The sequence below is a fragment of the Equus quagga genome, chromosome 1 (assembly GCF_021613505.1).
Source record: "Equus quagga isolate Etosha38 chromosome 1, UCLA_HA_Equagga_1.0, whole genome shotgun sequence".
NCBI classification, from domain to species: Eukaryota; Metazoa; Chordata; class Mammalia; order Perissodactyla; family Equidae; genus Equus; species Equus quagga.
In genome coordinates this window covers 129,613,196-129,638,939 of record NC_060267.1, presented here as the reverse complement: position 1 = coordinate 129,638,939, position 25,744 = coordinate 129,613,196, and the positions used below count along the sequence as shown (strand labels likewise).

The following is a 25,744-nucleotide window of genomic DNA, read 5'->3' as shown; positions in this document are numbered from 1 at the left end:
TGGCAGTAGTTAGCTCAGGGTTAATCTTCCTCCAAAAAATAAGACATTAAGAAAGAAAAAGAGTCAGGTCAAAAAAAGGACATATTGTATGATTCCATTTATATAAAACCCCAGAAAATTCAAACTAATCTATATTGACAGAACACAGATCAGTGGTTGTTCAGCAGGAAAGAGTGCAAAGGAGCATGGGAAAAATTTTTGGAGGGTGACAATTGATATGTTCCTGTCTTGACTGTGGTGATGGTTTTACAGGTGTATTCAAAAGTCAAAACTTATCAATTTGTACAATTTAAATGTGTTCAGTTTACTGTATGTCAATTATATCTCCATAAAGCTGTTTTTCTACCACGAGAACCTCTGGCTATACAAACATTTACCCATTTCATTAAATCAAAATCAATTGTTTCCTACTGAAGTCTAAAAATCTATTCACATTGCCAGCCCCATGGCCAAGTGGTTAAGTTCACACGCTCCGCTTCGGCGGCCCAGGGTTTTGCTGCTTCGGATCCTGGGCGTCGACATGGCACCGCTCATCAAGCCATGCTGAGGTGGCGTCCCACATGCCACAACTAGAAGGACCCACTAAAAAAACTAAAAAAAATACACAACTATGTATCAGGGGGCTTTGGGGAGAAAAAGGAAAAATAAAATCTTTAAAAATCTATTCACTTAATAGCAACTATGACAACTCTGGAATATAAAGTTACTATTTTTCAAAGGTATCTCAATCAATCTAGAAGCAATTTATATTACAACGTATTCATACTGGTTGATATGGAAAAACATGAGGAACAGGAAAAAAGATGAAAAATCCACGAAGCTTACCTTTCTAATGGCTAAGCAGAAAAGGTATTATGATGACAAAGAGAATGGCAAGGCAAAAAGAAACAGAAGACCCCAAGCCTAGTGCTGGCACTAGTAAAATGAAACGAAACCTATGATTATCAGACAATAATCATCTTAATTTGGAGAGGCATAGCACGGCATTCAAGTAATGGGAAACAGAAAAGGGCTGGTGTCCAAAAGTGCAGAAGTAACACTGGAGAATAGGATATAGCAGAATTCTACTGCCATCTTTGTTCTTCCCTCAACACTTATGTATCATGAGACAGGCACTGGTATAACTGCAAAATAAACGTCACAAGCTTATTTTATTAACCAACTATCAGCTTCAAACTTGTTTTTCTAACACATGGCTAAATGTGGGATAAATTTTAGCAATCATCATTCTGTATCTTACATCTGGTCTGCGCCCAGGATTCCTACCTGTGAAACCATGGGCCATCAAAGCAGAGCGTCCAAACTTAACCACTGGGCCACAGGGCTGGCCCCGCTAATTTCTATTGATATAATAATAAATACCATAATTCAACCAAGTTGTAGATGGCAAATAAGTATTATATCTTAGATATATGAAGGGATATCAAATTATTAATAATTTAGTCATTACCGTGAGTTAATATATTTTATTTAAATGATATTTATCCATAATTAGAGATGCTTTTTGTCTTCTTCAATTATCTGTTTTTAGAACACTAACATTAGAAAGCTAACAATTAACTTTTTTTCCCCCCAAGTTATGCTAAAAGGAGAGAGTAAAATTTGGGCGTATAAAAAACAAATAAATTAAGAGGAAATGGAAACAAAGGATACATTTTAATGGCATCTCTTTTAACTGTACTGAAATATTTCATGGTATACTTTGATGGATACTAACCAGTAACTTCAAAGAGGAGTAACATCCAATATATTTTAATATTAAATAAATTAAAATTCAAAGAATAGTATCATACACTTGCTACTTTTAAAAAGGAAGAGGAAGAAATAAAAGTAATTTGAGATTTAAGGTTAAAAAGGAAAAAGTAGCAAATGAAGGAGAACTTAACAATACCTAGATTACTAAGCTAGAAAATTTTCATCAGAACATTTTATAAAATCAATACACTGCTGGGAAGGATATGAAATCATTTAAGTGATCTGTCTGTTATTAAACTGGACTATTCATCCATTCATAGTGAAGTAAACAGAAGAAGGTTTTCATTTGAACTAAAAAAAAATAAGTTAGGAAGGAAAAGCAATCACACAATGCACAAGTTTCATTTGCTATGCATTTTTTCAAGCATTCCAACCTTACTCAGAAATCACACAAGACATCCAAGTGCTTTAAAATCCAAGGCCTTTAATTCAGTTTTCAGTAATGACCATAAATGCCTTCACAAAACCTCTTTTCACTGAAATGAAGGCAGTAGGCATTACGTAACACCCTGAAAGCAGTGATCTCTTCGGATGCTGGTGCAGATAAACATTAAGTGGCAGGTTTTAGATCTTAACAATATCTCCTCAAAAAAAAAAGACAACTCTGAAAAAAACACAAAAATTAAGTTACCGGTCAGTCTTTCTCAGGTTCCCAATGAAATTTGCAGTTATTTTTACAGGTACATAATTTGGAATTAATAGATAAACCAGTAAGTATGATATGGTGTTAAGTTTTAGTTAAATATAGTAACTATGAAGATACCATTATTATGGTAAGTGGCATCCTTTGCTACTCTTTAGCTGTGCAAAATAAACTTGAAATGATACATCCTGTAGTGGTATAATTTAAAAGATCCTTGATATGACACTAACTCAAAATCTGGTCGCAAATTGCATATAAACTGTAAGATTATTAAAATACACCTTTTTGAAAAATAATAAGATGACCATTTATACCTAAATAAGGTTCCCCAGGAAGATATGAAATACTTTAGCATATAAAAGTAGTTGCCCCTTTTCCATAAGGACAACTGTTGTTTCACAAAATAACTTATATGACCCAAGGCAAGTAATTTCTTTCAAATGCCATATTCTCTCTATGACTGTGAGGTATGCTTCAAGAGACTGTATCCATGAGAAAAGGGCACACTTGGGTATAAGACCACAGTTACAGACACGAGGTGCCTTTCTTGGGTCAGGGGCGCCCCAAAGAGTTATATTAACAGAAAACCAACGATAGCTTCTGAAGCCGTTTCTTTCACAAACACATACAACTGAATTTGGTTACTTAGAAGGTAATGCAAGACACAGCTATTTACATATATGCTGTGTCATGTGTGCCTATTTTAAATAGTGGCTTCTGTGGGATACTCCTATTCAAACACACGCCAAACAATCTTACTCTACCAAACCACAATCTTCCATTTTTGGCAAGGTAGAATAGATTAAACAAAACAGAAACAAACAAAAACAACAACAAAAAACTAGCTATAACAATGATTCAGGCAAAAGTTCCCATGTCAAACAACAGTAGGGAAAGTGTTCTGAGAAATATTAATTTGGGAGAAAAAACCCTACCAAACAAATAATGCTGGAAATCAATCTTATAATCACTCAAATGACTATCACATAAAAGGTTTATGAATGCCTTTGAAATAAGAATAGTTCGGTTTAAAAAATAGCTGATTATGAGGTTTATAATTAGAATGTCTTTGAAAGACATCCAAGCTAATTAACTTAAACAGGCCCAATTAGTAAAAGGTAACACGAAATAAATTCTTCCATAATTAATACTAGATGCCATCTTGCCTTTGGACAAACTGATAAGATTAAATTTGAAAATGGTACAGAAATAATGAAATGAAACCTACATGACAATTGAAGAAAAAACAAAACACCATGCCACTACTAATAAACACAGTGGGAGGCAAGAAACATATTTTTAAGCAATGGTTACTTAAAAGAATGCCTCATAAAATTACTATCACAATCAAGTTAAGAAAAAGCTTCAAGACTAGCAGCTGGGCTTTGTGAAACATATAGGACAATGGAAGGCACTACAAAAGCAATAATTACTTCTAATTACAATTGGACAGTTCAGTCTTCTCCTTCTGCTTAAGAAGATTAGCCAGTGTGAATGTTATTTTTATATCCCCCTGAGTTTTTAACATGATTGGGCAAAGCAGCACCAATTTAAAAAAATATCTGCAATGCCAGCACTGCAGTTTGGAATCACTTACACTGATGGCCCCACAGGTCTCTCATAAGAGCACTTTAGAACATGATTAAAAATATAGAAATGCCTTTCGGTGTTTCAGTATTAAAGTGGAACCACCACAGATATCTATTTTTAAAAATAATGCACTAAAAAGGTTTGTTTATACAGTACAGTCTTTCCACCCTGTAGCCAGGATTCACGGCTATTTTCCACTCTGAGAGATCTCTTTGTGCGTCTTGTTGAGATGTCAGTATGCTTCATGGTGCACAATCCTTTTTGGCTGGAATATCCTGGCAAATATCACGTCATGCCCGTTTTGAGCAGTATGCCTTGTAGGTCCTCTGGCAACGCTAAGATAATTGCATCTATGTGTGTCCGTAACTTTTCCATAGTGTCAGGTTTCACGGGTAAATGCTCTCGATCCGCCTGCAACTACATAAAGAATATTTGGAAGCATTTAAGTTATCCTCTGAGTCTATATTAATACATTTTATTCTCTAAATAAACAGTTTCAATGGTCCAATGATTTGGAAACTTCAGACTCAGACCAGAATTTACAGAAACTGTAAAAAAGCAAAGAACATGCCATTTAAACCATATAATGTGGAGTTCAATAAAAAAATTTCTATGTAAATTAACAGATAATACCTACACATACCATGTAGTATTAAATATAACTGACAATGTTTTTTGTAGAGCTCATTAGACTCCACGTAAATACTTCTGAAATAATATGGCATCTATGATCTGCTTGGGTGACCAAGTATTTTCAGTCAGATCTACCATCAATTGACCAATCTCAAGTCCTCTCATTTAAAAAGCTACCTCTGTGATACATCATGGACTGCCACCTCAAATATGAGGAAAATATCTTCACAGATCTTTGGCTGTTTTGGCTACATACCAGCTTATTTTTCAGCTTCAATACAAGGTCTACTGTTTCTACTTCTGTGTGTTTCTGGGTCCAGAGAAGTAAGTCCTAGAAGAATAAACAAATCCCAAATCAGTAAATACTCAAAATAATTTTCAAACTCCTGTATTTCAATAGGCGAGGCTACTTAGAAGGAAGGACAGGAAGGAAAAGAACAGGGTATTTAACCTAGTTATAGCATTACAGTACAAGAATAATTCTATACATACTACTCTAACAATGTTAGATAATTTTCGATATTGGCCAGAACCATTGTCTAATATTTGAAAGTAAAATAAAATGTAAGAAATTCCTTTCTGAGATGGCCCTTTTAGATCAATCAAGAAAAACAAAATTGCAATTCAAAGTACAATACTAACCCCCACCCCAAGTAGTGAGTTCTTTAATTTATAAGGAACATTAGCTAACAAATCAAGATAACAGGGAACATGAACATATTACTGGATGTAAACTTTGCATCTTCAAATAAGCTTTCCTTGGGCTTATCTGTGGTTGCTTTCATCGTATTCCTTCTCTCAAAATCACAGTCACTAGCAGTTTATGGTTAGAAAGTTAACAATGAGGTTAGCCCATCTCAAGCTAAACAGAAATGAAAATGAGACTATCCTTTATATTTCCACAAGTAGCTTAATTTAAAATAGCCTGGTAACAAATTATAAAGTATAAAAAGTCAGTCCAAATACAGGAAAAAATTGTTAATGGTAACTGGAAAAGGTGAATAAGGCATACTGGAAAAGATGTGCAGTTAGACTGCTCAGACTGGAATCCTGACTCCATCCAGCGGTACGTTGGTAAATATTCAACTACCGGTTCTCCAGGAAAGTCTCTGGTTTGTAGCATTTCTGTGGTATAATACTCCCACTGTAGCTGATTTTAAGCTACCAACCTGAGATCACTGAACGCACAGTTGGGAAAAGATGGACACAGTGAGCTCTCACGAGCCAGTGCAAGTGGCTAGCTCACTGCCGGCTCCTCTACTTAGCAGTGATGTGATCTGAAGCAAATCACTTAACTTATAATCCCAGATGTCCCATAATGCAGATCATAACACACCTACTACCATGAATTGCTGTGAAGATTAAAAGACATCATCTATACAGAGCACCTATCCCATCCTTGGCACATACCACATGATCCAGAAAAGTTAGCTATGACTATTTATAAGTAGTGGATATGAGTATAATCTTCTAACCTCTAAGGATAATTTTGTCTTTATTTTCAAGTTATTAATCATCACACAAACATACTGTTCTCTAACCTCTTCACAAAGAGCTTCTAGATGGAGTGCCTCCAATTTCTGGGTCATTTCCTTCCGCCGGGTCTTGAACCAACCATCAAAATTTGGAGATTTTAGAAAATGCCTTAAAAATAAATTTAAAAACAGCAAAGTTTGATTATGACTTATTTCCTTTCCTCAATACCTTTCTTACCTCTAGCTCAGAGAACCACGTGAAACAACGGACTTTTTAAAAAAAGAGTAAGTTTAAGTCCAGTTTTTTCTTTTGTTTTGTTTTTAAATAAAGCTCTACAGATGAGTGAGAAAGGAAAAAAAAAAAACTAACCTGTAAAGTCCAATCCAATCACCTTTTATTCGAGAGGTCAGCTGAGGTCCTGTTTTCTCAAGTGTTTTCATAAATTCTTCCGGAAGGAACTGTCTTAATTGGGGTGGACTCTAGAAAACAGGACATACTGTATTTAAAAATTAGAAATGGATATATTCACAGAAGTCAATTATAGTTAGAGAACTCAAATAGGAATTTAATTGAATATATTTATACCTTCCATGGAGAAATACTTTTCTGTAAAGGCATCAAGCTTGCCACATATCTTTCCTAAAATCAAGAAAAAAAAACCAATCAAAGTTAGGTGTCTTCACCCAGAGTCTTCAAAAACATTTAAACAAACCTACTTAAAAGAAATGGGTTTCCAAGTTTTTCATTGTATGCTCTTTCAGTGTACATCAACAATGATATAAACTCCCCACATAGATATAGCTGAATTTAGATTGAATTGAGAAGTCAGACTTTCAATAAAAATTTAACTAAATTTTAGATAATCCAAGACACTATATATTTTTTTCATTGAGTTAATGATAGGTTATAATCTTGTGAAATTTCAGTTGTACATTAATGTTTGTCAGTCGTGTTGCAGGTGCACCACTTCACCATTTGTGCCCACCCCCGACCCCACCTTTCCCCTGGTAGCCACTAATCTGTTCTCTTTGTCTACATTTTTAAATTCCTCATATGAGTGGAGTCATACAGAGATTGTCCTTCTCTAACTGGCTTATTTCACTTAACATAATTCCCTCAAGGTCTATCCATGTTGTTGCAAATGGGACGATTTTGCTCTTTTTTATGGCTGAGTAGTATTCCATTGTGTGTGTGTGTGTGCATATATATATATATACACACACCACATCTTCTTTATCCAATCAACTGTTGATGGGCACTTAGGTTGCTTCCACGTCTTGGCTATTGTAAATAATGCTGCAATAAACATTGGGGCGCATAGGACTTTTGGAATTGCTGACTTCAAGCTCTTTGGGTAGATATCCGGTAGTGGGATAGCTGGGTCGTATGGTAGTTCTATTTTTAGTTTTTTGAGGAATCTCCATACTGTTTTCCATAGCGGCTGCACCAGTTTGCATTCCCACCAGCAGTGTATGAGGGTTCCTTTTTCTCCGCAACCTCTCCAACATTTGTTACTATTAGTTTTAGATATTTTTGTCATTCTAACGGGTGTAAGGTGATATCTTAGTGTAGTTTTGATTTGCATTTCCCTGATGATCAGCGATGATGAACATCTTTTCATGTGCCTATTGGCCATCCGTATATCTTCTTTGGAGAAACGTCTGTTCATGTCTCCAGCCCATTTTTTGATCCAAGAGACTATATTTTTAATAATAAGAATTAACCTTATTGAATAACTACGTACCAGAAAATGTACTCAACATTTTATATGCATCATCTCTTAATACTTGCAACCATCCTATGTGGCAGGTGTCACTGGGAAACCAAGGCTTCGAAAGGCTAAGTAACTAACCAAGGTCACACAGCTGGAACTTGAATTCAGGTTTAAATGACTTCAGCTCATGCTCTTAAGCGCTACCGTAAAGTTCATTTACTTAAACAGATTTAAATGGAACAAAATAAACTGACATTCACAGATCAAGAAAGACTATTTCTGCCCAAAATATAATGGCAAACATCTCTAGGTTGCCCCCATATAGTTTATATAGATTACATTAATAACCACACGGAATCTCTCTGATACAGTCTCCAGACTAGGACTATATCATGGTACTGCCTGATACTGTGAGTTATCTTTTAGTATTTTAATATGAGATTCCACTAAATTTCATAGAAAACCGTATCATTTAGTCACTTATTCCATAAATATTTACTAAGTGCTACCATACGCCAGACAGAAGAAAAGATAATGAATAGATAAGGTCCCTGTCATCATGGAGCTACAGTCTCACTGATATTATATAAAATTGTGCTCAAGAAAATAACATCAGAGAAAGAAGCCCCAGGGTAAACTTCTTTTAAGGTACAAAATGCAATAATTACATAATATTTCACAACAATTATCTCAATTAAGATTTACAACCACCGTGAAAGGTATTTAAGAAAAGCAGAATTAGCCACATTTTACAGTTAAAGAAAGTGAAGGTCAGAGAGAGGAAGTGACTTCCCAAAGTTACACAGTTAATATCAGAACAAAGAGTCTAGGTCTCTTGCAAAGGGCTCTAACTTTAATCTCTGAACACACGAGCAGGCCAAACACAACTGAAGAAAAGGTTTCGGTCAATGGGAAAAACATTCATATATCCTTCAAGAAATCATTAAATTAAGCAAATATATGTGTTAACTTACTAACGGAATGATGAAGCTTTGTGTCAGTTCCAAAAAATAGCGTCGGAGAATAACACTTTGAGCTTCAGAAGGACGTTTCTGCTGTACACCCTTAAAAGAGGAAACAATGAGAACCTATGTTCTAGTGTCAGGGAATATAAAACAAAGGATAATTAGAGAAGTTCAGCTGATACATAAATATATGTATTTTTACTTGATATTAAAAAAACCTAGTGGGGCGGCCCCGTGGCCGAGTGGTTAAGTTCGTGTGCTCCGCTTCGGTGGCCCAGGGTTCGGATCCTGGGCACGGACATGGCACCGCTCATTAGGCCATGTTGAGGTGGCGTCCCACATGCCACAACCAGAAGGACCCACAACTAGAATATACAACTATGTACTGGGGGGATTTGGGGAGAAAAAAGCAGGAAAAAAAAAAGGAAGATTGGCAACAGTTGTTAGCTCAGGTGCCAATCTTTAAAAGAAAAAAAACCCCTAGAACTTGATTTTGAAGTAATTTAATCTGAAGTTTATTGTGCAATATCCTGTGAAAAGAATCCTCAGAGCAAAACATAAGACATTCATCCCATACTTAAAAGTATCAGTTCACAACGAAGACTATCTTTATTTCATATTTAGTGTATTAATACTATTTATATTTTTAACAAAATGCTAACTATCCCCTACTGTTAGATGCTATCTCATAGAGAGTCCATGATTTTTTACTCTATCTCCCAAGTTTCTAGGAAGATTGGCACTAGTTTGTAGCTGCAGCCCCATATTACAAGTCCATAATTGCTGCTACTTTAGTCTCTTGATTTTCATGAAGCTTTGGTTCAAAAAAGAGACCTTATTTCATATTATTATACAGAAAGCACATATGGCCTAACTGGATACTGCATACCTGAACAAGGAAATTTAAATTAATAATATAAGCAATCACCTTCTGTAATTGTTTTATGATCTCTTCATCTCTATTTAGATATGGCTTATAAGAAGTATAAACTCCTAAGGAAAAAAAATAAGAAAATAAGGTAAACAGTAAGACCCAAGTACCCATTTAAGTAAATATTTAAAAATTGATAAAAGTGAATACCAGGTTTAGAATCCAGAGTCTTTAGGTTCTTCAATTTTTTCACTTTAACCTGCTTAGGAATTTCACCTGAAGAAAACACCACAAAGATTCTTATAGTTATTTGAATTTCACATATCACGAAACTGGAATTTAATAAGACTAATAATCCATTGACTCTTTATTTCTTAGTCAGGGAATGTTGTAGTTGAAGTATTCTTCTTAATATCAATTAATATTCAAGAGTTTATTCCTGGTACTTTAAAACTGGATAAAAGGAACACTAGATTATTATAGCATTATAGAAACAATTTGTATAAATTATATTAAAAATGGGTATTTAACCTCTCATTAATATATACCATTACTTAAAAGTTTTCCTTTTCATCACTCAATCTGTAATTTAATATCTTTGTGCCAAACACACGAAATTGAAAATTTATGCACCCAATATGAATAAAATACCCTTTAAATGGAATTGAAAGTAACCCCTAAATTAGTATGCAGATGTAGTATTTAAAGGTTTTCTTCTGACAGCTCCCCAAATTCTGCTTTTGCATTGTAGGAACTTACACTGTCACCAAGTAGTGACAGTGTACGCCCTAACCACAGGTCTGAGCCACAGACAGACAGAACTCCTGAGCAGGGCTGCGACCAACAACCTGTAGAGCATATGCAGTTGTTCTGGTCTTGAGGTCAAGAAAAGCTACAATCTAAACAACCCTTCTAAGTGGCAGAAAAATGCCTCAAGGTAAACAATTAAAAGTGTCCTAAGCACACTAAATTTAATAGACTTCCTTTCTCTTTTCCTTTCCCTATCCTCCGTCTCTCTGCATAAGAGAACCTAACAATCTAGAGTTATCTAATTCAAGCCTCTGAATTTACAAAACATTTTTGTTTAGATCATTACATAGATCCAAGTACTAACTACAGTTATCTATGGAAGTAGAACTATGGGAACACAGAGTATTTTCACTTCCAATCCTATATTGTTAAAAAAAAAATTAAGAGCATGTACTATGCTAAAACAGATATTTTTATAAACTTTTCAGTTTGAAATAATTTCAATCTTACAGAAAAGTTGCAGAATAATACAGTCAACACTCCAATTTTATCAATTGTCCCAATAATAATTTTAAACAGACATTTGTTAAAGAAGTCAATATCATGGATACACAGACTTATTTTTTCATTGATTCACTAAATATTAGTGAATGCAAGACACTAAGTACAAAAGAATAAAACAACTAATTCCTGGTATTAAGCAGCTCACAATCTAATGGTGAAGTAAGACAAATAGAGACAAATGACAATACAGAAGGCTATGTGCTGGGATAGAATTACGAAGATACTGTGGAGACAGAGAAGGGTATCCTGGCCAAAAAGGAGTGGAAACATTACTGAGGATTCTTAAAGGAAGTGATATTTAAGCAGTCTTATAGGAGAAATAAAAAGTTATCCACAGGAAAAGGACCTTTTAGATAAAGAGTTAAATCTAGAAGCATCAAGAGTATGTTGCTTAAAGAGTTGTAAATAATGGTAAGGACTGTAACAGTCACCATTTATTCAATATTTATCTGTGCCAGTGTGTGGTCTAAGAACACTGCAAAAATTTTCACATTTAATCTTCACAATAAAGGTATGTTTCATCATGACCATCTCACAGATGAAGAAACTAAGGCATGGACAAAACTGATATTCACCTGGTATGCACCAGTTCCAGCTGTTTACTGCCATCATCCATTCTGTTTGGTCAATACCCCATTCAGACAGGTTGTTAGGCTCTGTCATAACTAGACACAGGGGAAAGACTTGTCCAAGGACACACAGATAACATGCTTGAACCAGGATCTGAAATAAGGCAGTCCAACTCCAGAGCCATCACTCTTAACCACTACACTACAAACGCAGGAATGGAGAGCATGCTAAAAGGGGCAGGAGATGAAGCTAGAGAGGTATTCAAGGGTCAGACCAAGAGGAACTATAAAGATGTCTGACCTATACGGTAACAGAGACTGAAAGCATGGGCATAGGGGGTTGTGGATGAGGATGATAAGATAACAGGATCAAATCTGCATTTAACACACTCACTGCCACCAGGTGGTGACAGTGTATGCCACAACCACAGGCCTGAGCCACAGATGGACGGGACTCCTGAGCAGGGCTGCTGTGCTGCACAAAGGAGGCTGAAGTGAAAGAGAGAAAATACTAGAGGATAAAATATATGCTTTGTAAAGTATTGTTCCTGGGTAGAAAGAGAACGTGAAGTAAGGCATGTGCAGCAAGGACAGAGAAGAGAGGGAGCTACTGGAGCTCTGTGAAGGAGAGAAAACCAAGAAGCTTTTAGGACAGACTGAGAGGGAACAGGACACAGTCCAGAAACACTCTGAAATGTTTTTGATTCATCAGCACACAGTTTTTACTTTGTCATTGTATTCTATCCATTCCCATGCACTAATTCCATGAGAATGTCTCTCTCATCTTGAACCTTACCTTGTAGTTTTGCTTTCCAGATTTCAGAGAGATTTTTACCACAAGATTTGTAAAATTTTTTCCCCTTAGTAAATGCACAATTTTTTAAAATTTTACACATTTAACTATACAGATAACTAAATTCAAGTCATTTATCTGCTTCTGACTCCAAGAACCTGAAGAATATCATGTGTCAAAACTATAATGGTTTCAATCAATCTAAGTATTTCTGTCCTTATTTTCTGTTTCCCTCTGCTCCAAGTCACAAAGGACTTTCAGCTCCTCCATGTACCAAAGCTGTGTATTAACATATTATTTTCTGAAATTCACTGTGCAAAAGGAAACGAATATCAGAGGGGAGAATAACTGAGCAGTAGGTTTCAGATACTCCTTGCATTCAATAAGTTCTGGGTAATAATAAAAACTTGTAGGATCTATAATTGTTTTTTTAAAAAGGGAAAAGACAAGAACACAACTTGTACAGCAACATTCATTCACACAATTCTCCTTTCATTCAGTGGACCTCATTAGGTATAAGACGCATACTGAACTCTAACTCTAGCCACCATAATTCTTATACTGTAGTATATAATAGATGTGAAGAAAATTAGTTATAAAGATACATTGTCTATTACCAAAAAAAAAAAATTTAAATAGATACTCGTCAGATGGCTCTGGGGGAAAAAAAGCCAGAAAATGAGCTAAAGTCCTATAATTACAGATATTTATTTTAATTAAAAATACTTATTCAGGGGGCCGGCCCTGTGGCCAAGTGGTTAAATTTGCACGCTCCACTTCTGTGGCCCAGGGTTTTGCCGGTTCGGATCCTGGGCACAGACATGGCACTGCTCATCAGGCCCTGCTGAGGAGGCGTCCCACACAGCATAACCAGAAGGACCTACAACTACAATATACAACTATGTACTGAGGGGCTTCAGGGAAAAGAAGGAAAAAACAAAAAAAAAGATGGGCCTGTTAGCTCAGGTGCCAATTTTTAAAACGAAAAATACTTATTCAATGTTTGTTATGTACACTGCACATTAGAAAGGGGTTTAACACTATTAAATTAATAAACATCATTACTGCCCCTCTGCCTATTTGAATAAGAATCTTACACATTCAGGCCAAATATTTTACCTTTGGTGAAATCACCAAACCCAATTTCTGGTCAGAAATTATCAGTTTATAATTTGATCCAATACATACTAGTAGAATTACTTTCTCTTTAAAGAATACTTAAGTACCATCATCTTAACATTACATTCCTTCGCTCAGTAAGATTTGGGTGAACTTAAATTAGGTACAACCAGAAGTAATCCTTTTATATCAGGAGGAATGATCCCTCTGCAAGGTTAAAACTAAATGTATGTTTCTTGGGGCCAGCCCAGTGGTGTAGTGGTTAAGTTTGTGCACTCCACTTCGGCGGCCCAGGGTTCATGGGTTTGGATCCCTGGTGCAGACCTACACACCGCTCATCAAGCCATGCTGTGGCAGCATCCCACATACAAAAACAGGGGAAGCTGGAACAGCTGTTAGCTCAGGGACAATCTTCCTCACCAAAAATCCAAACTAAATATATGTTTCTGGTAAAGCTATCAATTTCAGTTTTGCTGTGCCTTCTCTGCTTGTCCTGCAGAACATACCTTTTCTGCAGTTTTACTGACCTTCTCTTCAAAGCCAGGATCCTTAGGGAAGCCGTAAGTGTTTTATAACTTGCGTAGCATATGCAGTCGTTCTCATCTAGAGATCAATGAGCAGGTAAACACCCCAAGATATATACCCAATACTCATAATTAAAAGATAAATGGATTTTCATGAATGTCATACCAAAAGCAGAGGCAATAAAAGAAAATATAGATGAAGTAGACTTCATCAAAATTAAGAACTTTTGTGCATCAAAGCACAGTATTAAGAGAGTGAAAGATAACCCACAGGATGGGAGAAAATATTTATAAAGCATATGTATCTGATAAGGAATTAGTATCCAGAATATATAAAGAACTCCTACAACTCAACAACAACAAAAGAAACCAACTTGATTAAAAAATGGGCAAAGGACTTGAAAAGATATTTCTTCAAAGAAGATGTACAGATGACCAATAAGCATGTGAAAAGATGTTCAACATTACTAATCATTAGGGAAATACAAATCAAAACCACAATTACATACCACCTTACACCCGTCAGAATGGCAACCATGAAAAAAACAGAAAATAAATGTGAGCGAGAATGTGGAGAAAGTGATAACCTTGTGCACTGTTAACGGGAACAGAAAATGAAAACAGTACGGTAGCTCCTCAAAAATTAAACACAGAATGACTATATGGTACAGCAATTCTATTTTTGGGTATACAGCCAAAAGAAGAAAAAGCAAGGACTCAAAGAGATATATATTTGGACACCCATGTTCATTCAACTATTATTCGCAATAGCTAAAAGGTGGAAGCAACCAAGAATCTACTGACAGATAAATGGGTAAATAAAATGTGGCATATACATACGATGGAATATTATTCAGCCTTAAAAAGGAAGGAAATTCTGACATATGTTACAACACAGACAAACCTTAAGGACATTATACTAAGGAAATAAGCCAGTCACAAAATGACAAGTAAAGGAGAATTCTACTAATAGGAGCTATCTAGAGGAGTGAAATTCATAACGACAGAAAGACAGGTGGTTGCCAAGGGCTGTGGGGGGGGGGGTAGGGAGGGAGTGAACAAGGAGTTATTGTCTAATGGGTGTAGAGTTTCAGTTTTGCAAGATGAAAAGAGTTCTGTGGGTGGATGGTGGTGATGGTAGCACAACTATGTGAATATAATTAATGCCACTGTACACTTTAAAAATGATTAAGGTGGTAAATTTTATGTTATGTGTGTTTTATCACAATTCAAAAAAAGGAATAAAATTTTGATGCATGCTACAACATGGATGAACTTTGAAAACATGATGCAAAGTAAAATAAACCAGACACCAATGGATAAGTATTGTATAATTCCATTTATATGAAGTACAGAGAAGAGTCAAGTTCACAGGAATTAGAACAGAGGTTACCAGGGGCTGGGGATGGGAGGAATGTGGAGTTATCGTTTAACGGATTTTGGATTTGGGTGAACTAAATCCAAACCCTTCTGTTTGGGATGATGACAAAGTTCTGGAAAGGGAAAGTGGTGATTCACACAACACTGTGAATGTACTTAATGCCACTGCATGAACTGTACACTTAAAAACAGTTAAAAAGGGGCCAGCCGAGTGGTTAAGTTCACGCACTCCACTTTGGCAGCCCAGGGTTTCGCTGGTTCTGATCCTGGGCGTGAACATGGCACTGCTTGTCAGGCCATGCTGAGGCGGTGTCCCATAGAGCACAGACAGAAGGACCCACAACTAGAATATACAACTATGTACTAGGGGGACTTGGGAAGAAAAAAGCAGAAAAAAAAAATTTGGCAACAGGTGTTAGCTCAGGTGCCAATCTTTAAAAATAGTTAAAAAGATACATTTTACATTACATGTATTTTACTACAATAAAAACAATTTTTAAGATAAGTGGGGAAAAGTATCACAAACACACTAAACTTAATGAAATTTTGCACTTCTGTTAAGACCTGTGCTTACATAAGACCTACTAGTCCCCAAAACAGTCAGACACTATGGTCTTGCCTAACATCACTGAAGCACCCCTGGTGCCTTTGCTCACAAGGTATCGCCTCTACTAACTGGACAAGGACCAAACTGAGGACACTGACAATCTCTAGCATCCACTCCTCAATGACTACTAAGGATCTATAAAGCATAATGTTTCCATACAACACCATCACTCTCCTGTAGAAAAGTGATACCTGACAAAATGGTCCCAATAAGCTGGTGACAGAAATAATCAGAACACAGCATATCTTCTCTAAAGTAGGCTGCTTAAAATAAAGTGTAATTAATATTCCCTATCTGCCCTCATCCCCATCTGGAAAAATAAATTCAAGAACTGTCCCCTCCTGGGGGCCGGCCCCATGGCTGAGTGGTTAGGTTTGCGTGCCCAGCTTCAGTGGCCCGGGCTTTGTCAGTTCAGATCCTGGGCACAGACCTATACACCGCTTATCAAGCCATGCTGTAGTGGCATCCCACATAGAAGAACTAGAATGACCTACAACTAGCATACACAACTATGTACTAGGGCTATGAGGAGGGGGAAAAAAGAGGAAGACTGGCAGCAGATGTTAGATCAGGGCCAATTAACAAAGAAAAATTGTCCCCTCCCTTCCCTTGGTCCAAGGTCCTACTTTTAAATGCTAACTTCACCTGCCTGAAGAGGTTTCTCAGAGCAAGAATATTAGCTGGCAAGACGTCACAAGAAAAGAAATTGCAGACCAATATCCCTCACGGATACAGATGTAAAAATCCTCAACAAAAATATTAGCAAACCAAACCCAGCAAGTTAAAGAAGGACTATACACCATGACGAAATGGAATTTGTCTGAGGAATGTAAGGTTGGTTTAACATCCAAAAATCATTTAATATCATATCAATAAAGAAGAAAAACCACATGATGATCTCCATAGATACAGAAAACACATCTAACAAAATTCAATGCCAAGTCATGATAATCATTCTCAACAAACTAGGGACAGAAAGGCATTTCCTCAATCTGATAAAGGATATCTACGAAAATCCTATATCTAACATCATAATTAGACTTGTATACTAAAAACTACAAAACATTGCTGAGAAAAATTAAAGAAGATCTAAACAATGGAGAGACATTCCAAGTTCCCAGAATGGAAGACTCAGTATTTTTCAGATAGTGATTATCTCCCAAATCGATTATGTGTTCAACACAATCCCTATCAAAATCCCAGCTGATTCTTCACAGCAATCGACAAACTGATCCTAAAATTTATATGGAAATGCAAAAGACTAAGAATAGCCAAAACAATTTTGAAAAATAAGAACAAAGTTGGAAGACTTACATTACCTGATTTCAAAACTTACTATAAAACTCCAGTAATCAAGACATTATTTTGGTGTAAAGACAAGACATATAGATCAATGCAACAGAAACAAGAGACCAGAAATAAACTCTCACATTTATGGCCAATTGATTTTCCACAAAGATATCAAACCAATTCAATGCTAAAAAGATAGTCTTTTCAACAAATGGTACTAAGACAAGTGGATACCAACACGCAAAGAAGATGATTTTAGACCCTTAATCCACATCATACACAAAACAAACAACTCAAAGTGGATCATAGACCTAAATGTAAGTGTTAACACAATAAAACGTTCAGAAGAAAATGTAGGAGAAAATCTTTGTCACCTTGGGTTAGGCAATGAGTTCTTAGAAACATCAAAAGATCAAGCCATAAAAGAAAAAAATTTATAAGCCAGACTTCATCAAAATTAAATGCGTGGTCACCAGGGGGTCATGGGTGAGAGAATTGGATGAAGGTGGTCAAAACATACAAACTTCCATTATGGGGCTGGCCCCGTGGCCAAGTGGTTAAGTTCGTGCGCTCTGCTTCGGTGGCCCAGGGTTTCGACGGTTCGAATCCTGGGCGCTGACATGGCACTGCTCCTCAAGCCATGCTGAGGCAGCACCCCACATGCCACAACTAGAAGGACTCATAACTAAAAATACACAACTATGTATCAGGGGGCTTTGGGAGAAAAAGGAAAAAAAAAAAAAATCTTTAAAAAAAAAACCCTTCCAGGGGCTGGCCCTGTGGCCGAGTGGTTAAGTTCGCTCGCTCCACTGCAGGCAGCCCAGTGTTTCATTGGTTCGAATCCTGGGCGCGGACATGGCACTGCTCATCAAGCCACGCTGAGGCAGCATCCCACATGCCACAACTAGAAGGACCCACAACGAAGAATATACAACTATGTACTGGGGGCCTTGGGGAGAAAAAGGAAAAAAAATAAAATCTTTAAAAAAAAAAAAACCTTCCAGTTATAAGATAAATAAGTACTGGAGATGTAATGTACAGCATGGTGACTATAGTTAACACTGCTGTATGGTATATTTGAAAGTTGTTAAGAGGGGCCAGCCCCGTGGCTAAGTGGTCAAGTTCGAGCGCTCTGCTTCAGTGGCCCAGGGTTTCCGCCGGTTCAGATCCTGGGCGCGGACATGGCACTGCTCGTCAAGCCATGCTGAGGTGGCATCCCACATGCCACAACTAGAAGAACCCACAACTAAAAATACACAACTATGTACCAGGGGGCTTTGGGAGGAAAAATAAAAGCTACAAAAAAAAAAAGAAAGAAAGTTGTTAGGAGTGTAAATCCTAGGAGTTCTCATTGCAAGGAAAAAACATTCTTTTTCTTTTTTCCTTTTGTATCCATATGAGATGATGGATGTTAAGTGAACTTATTGTGGTAACCATTTCACAGTGTATGTAAGTCAAGTCATTATGCTGTACACCTTAAACTTATACAGTGCCATTTGTCAATTATATCGCCACAAAACTGAAAAAATATTAAACACTTGTGCTTCAAAAGACACCATTAAGAAAACAAAAACACAAACTGCATACTGTGAGAAAATATTTGCAAATCAGATATCTGTGAACAGACTTGTGTCCAAAATACATAAAAATCTCTTACAACTAAATAATAAGACAAATAACCTGATTTAAAAATAGGCAAAAGATTTAAATCAACATTTCATCAAACAGGATAATGAACAACTAATAAGTAGATGAAAAGATGCTCAACAACACTAGTCACTAGAAAAGCAAATTAAAACCACCAATTCAAACTCACTCAACGGCTGTAATGAAAAAGACAGACAATATCAAATGTTGACAGGGATATGAAGAAATAGGAAGCCTCATATACTGCTGGTAAAAATTCACAATGGTGGGCTACTCTGGAAAACACTGCAGTGGTTTCTTAATAAGTTAGACTTATCAATCATGCCACTTTACCAATGATTTTACACGAAAGTTCCTCTACTTACATCCCCAACAAAGAGCCTTTTTTCATTAGAAAGAAACAATAAGCAGTAGTTTATTATATTACAATTAATCAAATAGTCCAGATTAGTATGACAAAACCATGAAAGTAAACGTCAAGATTAAATTAAGATTTACAAAAAAAACCTCTTTTCTTATCTTCTCAGAGCTAAGACTCTGGTGACTGCTGAGCTCTGAATTATTAATAATCAGACAGTACACTAATGAAAAATGGCAGGGGACCATGACATTTACAAAGTGCCACGAGTCAGGCACTGTGTTTAATCCTCCCAGCAAACAAAGAATTTGAGGCTGAGAGGGGCTGTTCTGCCTCAGATCCAGACATCTGACTGCCAGGGTAAAGCCCTTTGTTCTTTCCTGTATTTCATAAGGCTCCTTAGAATTTCAGTGTAAGATTGAGACCAATATTTGTAAATAATGTGATTAAAAATGTTATTCCCTGACTCTAAGATGTCTATCTAGATTCATGTATATACCAGAAGGGATAGCTTATAAAATATTATTATTAAATAATACTTTAAACATAGCTGTGTATTCCAAAAGAAAAGTCTTTAGAAGTAACACATCGTAAAGTTATTAAAAAATATTTTTGATATCTCACGTCTCACTATTTCAGTGGAAAATTCAGGAATGTCCAGTGAGGAATGTCAAATGTACCACTATATTCTCATCTAAGTTAACAAAACTCCCAACCTCAGAATTCGTTTACTCATTTAAAAAACATTTGTTAAATAGCTACCACGAGCAAGATATTATGTACCATTTTCGCACGGAAAGCGTGACCTTTTGATGACTTTCTTAATATCAGTGCACAGAAATGTATAATACTTGTTTTGAGACCTATGCAAGAATTTTGTGCTAAGTTGAGTAATTCGAGCTTCTATAAGGTTTTATTCAAGTAGTGTTTGAAATCCCTGTTTAATTGGGCTTATACATATACAAAGAGTAGTTCCAATTTTTGAGGTTTCATTTTGTATAATTCATTCCATGTTTATAAAACTGTAAGAGCATTTTACGGTAGGAGGATGATGGGTTACACATAAGAACCTGAATATTTTAGTGGGAAGCTATGCTCTTCTCCAAAGGCTCTTATTCAGGTTGCCTCAAAGAAGGCTTCTATCAACATAATTAAAAAGTAACCAACAGATGAAAACAAAGGGGAAGAAATATACCTGCTCAGCCACATTACATACTGAAAACAGAACACCAAGTTTATACTTTACCTGCAGGTTTAAGGTCTCCTATTCGAATAATGTGTGGCCAGTGCTGGAGCGTTTTTGCAAAAAAAGGGTTGGTTACTCCTAATATGACTGAGGGCCTACATAAAAATAAAACAAAAACAAAGTGAAAAAAAGATGAATGTTCCATCAGTGAAGAATAGTTTAACAATTTCTTTTGAGTGAACAATAAACAGATTACCTTTTCCTTCACTCAATATATTACACACACCAACGACATGCCAGGCACCATGTTTAGAACTAGGTATATAAAAATGAAAAGACATGATCTTTCTAAAAGTACACAGGAAGAAAGGTGTACATACCCAGTTACGAGGACAGAAATTACAAGAAAGTGAAGGTGGTGTAAAATGTGCAATAATTACAAAGGAGAAACTATGTCTACCAGGGGTTAAAGGACAGCCTCACCAAGGAGAGACGTGCACAAAGATATGAAAGAGGAGTAGGGATTCTCGCCAAGTGGATAAAGGAAGGAAAGGTGATGCAGGAGAACGAGCAGCACGTGCAAAGCAATGACGTGAGATCATGGTCTTTTTTGTAGAACTCCAAGTAGTTTAGCATTCCTAGGGCACAAAGCAGGAAGAATTAACAGTCAGAAATGAAAGGAGATAAGCAGATGCTGGCCAGATCATTAAGTACCGAGTTAATATGCTAAGAAGTTTAGATGTTACCTTGTAGGCAAATGCAAGTTACTAGAGTACCTAGTGGAGGAATGTCACATAAATGAAAATGTACTTATTAGAAAGATCACTCTGGGGGAAATTTGGAAGATGCCCTAGAAGGATGGAAGGGCTTTAGGAAAAAGCAACAGCAGATATGAGAAAGACGGAAGACAGTAAGACTGGGAAGAGAGCATTGGAAAGAAGATAAATGTTGTTTTTTAACAACTTTTTTTTTTTTTGAGGAAGATTGGCCCTGAGCTAACATCTGTGCCCATCTTTCTCTATTTTACATGTAGGACGCCTGCCACAGCATAGCTTGGTAAGCGCTGTGTAGCTCCACGCCCGGGATCCCAACTGGCGAACCCTGGGTTGCCAAAGCACAGCGAGCAAATTTAACCACTGTGCCACAGGGCTGGACCCAAGAAGAAAACAGATGTTATGACAGACATTTTAGGATGTTGAAGTGACAAAATTTTGTAAAGTTTGATGTGGGGCATATTAAGAAGGAGAAATTTATGACAATTTAGGTTTTTGATGATTAAGTGAAAAGCAGTACCATCCATGAAAATAGGAAGAGGCATGGGATCAGGGAAGTAAAGGAGACAAAAAGAATTCAGTTTGAACATGTTTAGTTTTGAGTGTCATTAAAATGTCCGGGTGGCAATGAGGTAAAAAAAAAAAACAACAAAAACCTAGATACATAGGTCTGAACCTTGCAAAGATCTTGGCTAGGAAGATAAATTTCGGTCATCAGTATAGAGGTGTTAACAGAGGCTATTGGTACAGATAAGATTGTACAGAAAGAATTATCAGTCTGAAATCAGAACCCAGAACACAATAGTGGAGCACACCAACATTTAAGGGGTTGGCAGAGAAAGAGAAGTCTGCACAGGAGACTGAGATGCACCACCAGACAGCCAGGTGAGAGTGGTATCAAGGATTAAAATATTTTCAAGGTTGAAGCTTAATATTACAAGAAAGAGAAAGTAGGAAAAACAGGGAAATAAAGTGCTCACTGAGTCAGGCAGCAAGAAAGGTCTGATGACTTTGGCAAGAGCAACTTCAGTGGGGATGGAGAAATCAACCTGCAATGGACTGAGAAGCAACCAGAAAATCAAAAAGTAGAGACAGCAAATGAAGACTTTTGTTGCTATTCTAGAAACTTAGCTATGAAAAAGAAAGTGAGCAACAGAACAGGAGCCAAAAGCAAAAGGGTAAGATAATTTTTTCCCCTTTTACAAATTGGGAAGAATTTTCATGTTTATATGCTGATTCAATGAAGAGGAAGAAGGAAAAAGAAGTTATAGAGCAAGAAGAGATAACTGATGCTGTAAGAGGTCCTGAAGTAAGGAAAGAAAAGAGAACTGAAAGTACATGATGATAGCTGTTAGTAACAGTACACCTTCCACTAATAAAGAAAATCATTCAAAGAAAAGTAAGATACCGACTCTTGAAATGTGAAATTATTACCAGCACCTCCTCAAACCTTCCTTTACAAAATCAATCTGCCAGTAAGTTCAAAATTGAAACTTCTAAATTATTACCGAACATAATTCTACACAATTTGGTTATAAAAGTAATACTTGGTCAATAAAAGTTATTTTGTTTACTCACGGGGCTTGAGTACGGGTAGTATATTCTTTGAATTCACTATCATGAATAGTGAAATAAGGACGGAAATCACTGAAGTACTTTAATGGAGAAATACAGCTGTGGAGCAAGAAGAACATATAAAACAAAAGACACAGAAATTAAAAATCTTACTCAATAACTGTAAAACATCTGTACACATAGTATACACCCTATAGGATAACTTAGCTATTTCTATAAATGGTAAACTCATTTCAAGAAACTAAAAAGACAAATGGAAATACATAATGTGGAATGGCATATTGAAAGAGTACCAAACTCGGGGCAGAAAATGGGGTAAAATTCTCGCTCTATCATTCACTAGTTACATGACTTTTGCTAGCCATTGACCATTCACACAACTAATATTTATCAAGTGCCAACTTCACGTAAGTGAATGAATGATGGTTCCAGCCTTCATGGAGCCTGAATTAATTTTCTCATCCATAAAATGGTGCTATAAGAGCACTACCTTCTTACAGGGTTGTTGTGTGGATCAATGCAATGAGTGTACAAACATATCACAGACGGGAAAGTGCTGCAACCATTAGGAACCAAATAGACTCACTTAACAAGTGCCAGTACAGTCTCTGACGACTCCGATGGTGATGGTGCCATGACCACGAGGGGCTCCCCCAACAGCACCAGCTCCCAAAGCATCTGACTATGAAGGAAGACTGGGCAGAAACACCTGAAAGGTATTTACACAGCAGAAATATTGTTATTTATTCAACTCTGTTTTTTTTTTCGGTTTTGGGGAGTTTTTTTGGTGAGGAAGATTGGCCCTGAGCTAATATCTGTGCCAACTTTCCTCTACTTTTTGTATGTGGGATGCTGCCACAGCATGGCTTGATGAGTGGTGTGGAGGTCCGCACTCGGGATCTGAACCCCCAAACCCCAGGCCACCAAAGTGGAGGACACAAAGTTAACCACTATGCCACCGGGCTGGCACCTTAACCCTGTTTTTTAAGTTCCTATATAATCATTCTAAAAACTTCACATTGATATAAATTCTTCCAGCTATTTGTACCTTGATTTGATATACAAATTCACTTAGAATATGGTGAGGTATATAGATTTAAGTCCCTTTTATCAACATAAAAATATCAACTTGACTTCTTCCAATTTTTACAAAATCAAATGCAATATATTGACACACAGAATGACTGACAAATAGTAAAAGCATATAAAATACTTATTAAGTTGTTGTACCACATGGTAGATCTATTTTATCCATACTGCTTTGTTACATTTGCATTTCTATTCAAAATACTTTGAAGGAAACAAGAAAAATCATTTTCCGAAAGATGTTGACTGGATGTACTTAATTTAAAAGCGAACTCTTTCAATATTAAACAATGATGAAAACAAATCACAAGGGGGAGTTCTAATGCCAAACAACAGAATGATTTCCTGGGCAGATCCTCCCCCTTCAGAAACGCTGCACGTTTTTATAGCAGCCCTGGAATTCGGTGGAAGCCTCTCAGAACACAACTCTGGAACATTACTTAACTTCAGACATTTGGTAACTTTTACTTATTTAGTCATTTCCTACTGGTAGGTTAACAATTTTTCCTAGTAGATTAGAGAAAGAAATACTTGTCTATTCATAAAAATCACAACCACTCTATCTGGCTGAAAACACATATACACACCAGAAAGAAAATGAAAAAAATTAAAACAACATTTCAGTGCAGAAATATGAAACAAATTTGTGAGATGGAAATTAGGAAAAGTTAACTTTAATTATTCAAAGGCAAGAAGACAAATGAGAAGGAAGTGCAAAAAATACAACAAACAGTTCAAAGATAAGGCAAAGCAGCTCTTCTTCCTCTTTCCTTCCTAAACAATTTAATCCTAAAGCAGAAAACGGTAACATGTAGGCATCTCTGCCAGGAGGGAAAGAGAGCTATGCTGGCCCAGAGCAGGTGTCAGGGCTTGTGCAAGGTAAGGCAGACACCCATATGAAGTGGGTGGCCTGCTGTGGGGCTGTTGGAACCCAAATGTGGTGAGAAAGGTGGACATGTGTGGAGGTGATCTGATTTGGGGTGACAGAGCCCAGGAAGTGTGAGGGGCACGGAGAGGCAGCGTGGTGTGGAGTGTCAGAGTCAGAGTGGGTGGATGAGGTTGTCCATGGTGACTAAAACAACCTGAATCTAATCATGAGTAAATCCCGGACAAACCTAACCTGAGGGATTTCCTGCATAAGAATTGTCCTGTAATCCACAAGAATGTCAGGGTCGTGAAAGTGAAAGGAAGATTGAGGAGCTATTCCAGACTAAAAAGACATGACAATTAAATTCAACAGATGATTCTGAACTAGATATTATCGTGACAACTGGTGACATTTGAATGTGTTCTTAGTATTACACGGTATTAATTTGTCAATGTTAATTTCCCAATTTTGATGTCTACACTGTGTCATTCTAAGGCTGTGTGTGTACACGCACCCATATACGTACACATACATGTATACATATATACACATACATAATATATAATTATATATATAAAATTTTGAAATAATCACAAATTTACAGAAAAGTGGTCAGTACTGTATATATATAATTTTAAAAATATGTATAATTCACATTTATCTTATATATTTTATATATATAAAATTAAAAAATAAGCAAACGTAAAATGAAAAAGACCTATATGGAAACATCTGACCAACTGACTTTAATAGTAGGATGCTCTTAAGGCATCAAAGTTGCAAACTACTTTTTCTCTTGAGTATAGTAATATATTATCAGTAAGGGCACAAATAGAAAGTACAGTTACAACATGAAGCATTCTCTGCAGCCTCTGATTTAAACTAGTAATATCTGTTATACAAAGTAGTTTTTACTGGGGAGGAGGTAAGTATTAAATATTCAAGAAAGGTGGGCCAGCCCAGTGGCACAGTGGTTAAGTGCGCACGTTCCGCTTCAGTGGCCCAGGG

At 36.5% G+C, this 25,744-nt stretch overlaps 1 protein-coding gene across 3 annotated transcripts in view; it reads right to left on the bottom strand.

Annotated features, from left to right (window-relative positions):
- Nucleotides 1-2,159: 2,159 nt before the first annotated feature.
- Nucleotides 2,160-25,744, bottom strand: part of DENND6A (DENN domain containing 6A) — a 60,732-nt gene continuing 37,147 nt past the window's right edge. For all 3 annotated transcript variants that reach the window (XM_046683683.1, XM_046683689.1, XM_046683699.1), the window contains 11 exons: nt 23,369-23,491; nt 22,786-22,881; nt 20,495-20,589; nt 9,858-9,923; nt 9,705-9,769; nt 8,786-8,875; nt 6,683-6,736; nt 6,467-6,576; nt 6,163-6,265; nt 4,878-4,952; nt 2,160-4,405 (listed from right to left, as the gene is read on the bottom strand). In XM_046683683.1, coding sequence (XP_046539639.1) covers nt 4,274-4,405; nt 4,878-4,952; nt 6,163-6,265; nt 6,467-6,576; nt 6,683-6,736; nt 8,786-8,875; nt 9,705-9,769; nt 9,858-9,923; nt 20,495-20,589; nt 22,786-22,881; nt 23,369-23,491 — 1,009 coding nt within the window. In that variant the 3' untranslated portion in view covers nt 2,160-4,273. The remainder of the gene's footprint in view (nt 4,406-4,877; nt 4,953-6,162; nt 6,266-6,466; nt 6,577-6,682; nt 6,737-8,785; nt 8,876-9,704; nt 9,770-9,857; nt 9,924-20,494; nt 20,590-22,785; nt 22,882-23,368; nt 23,492-25,744) is intronic.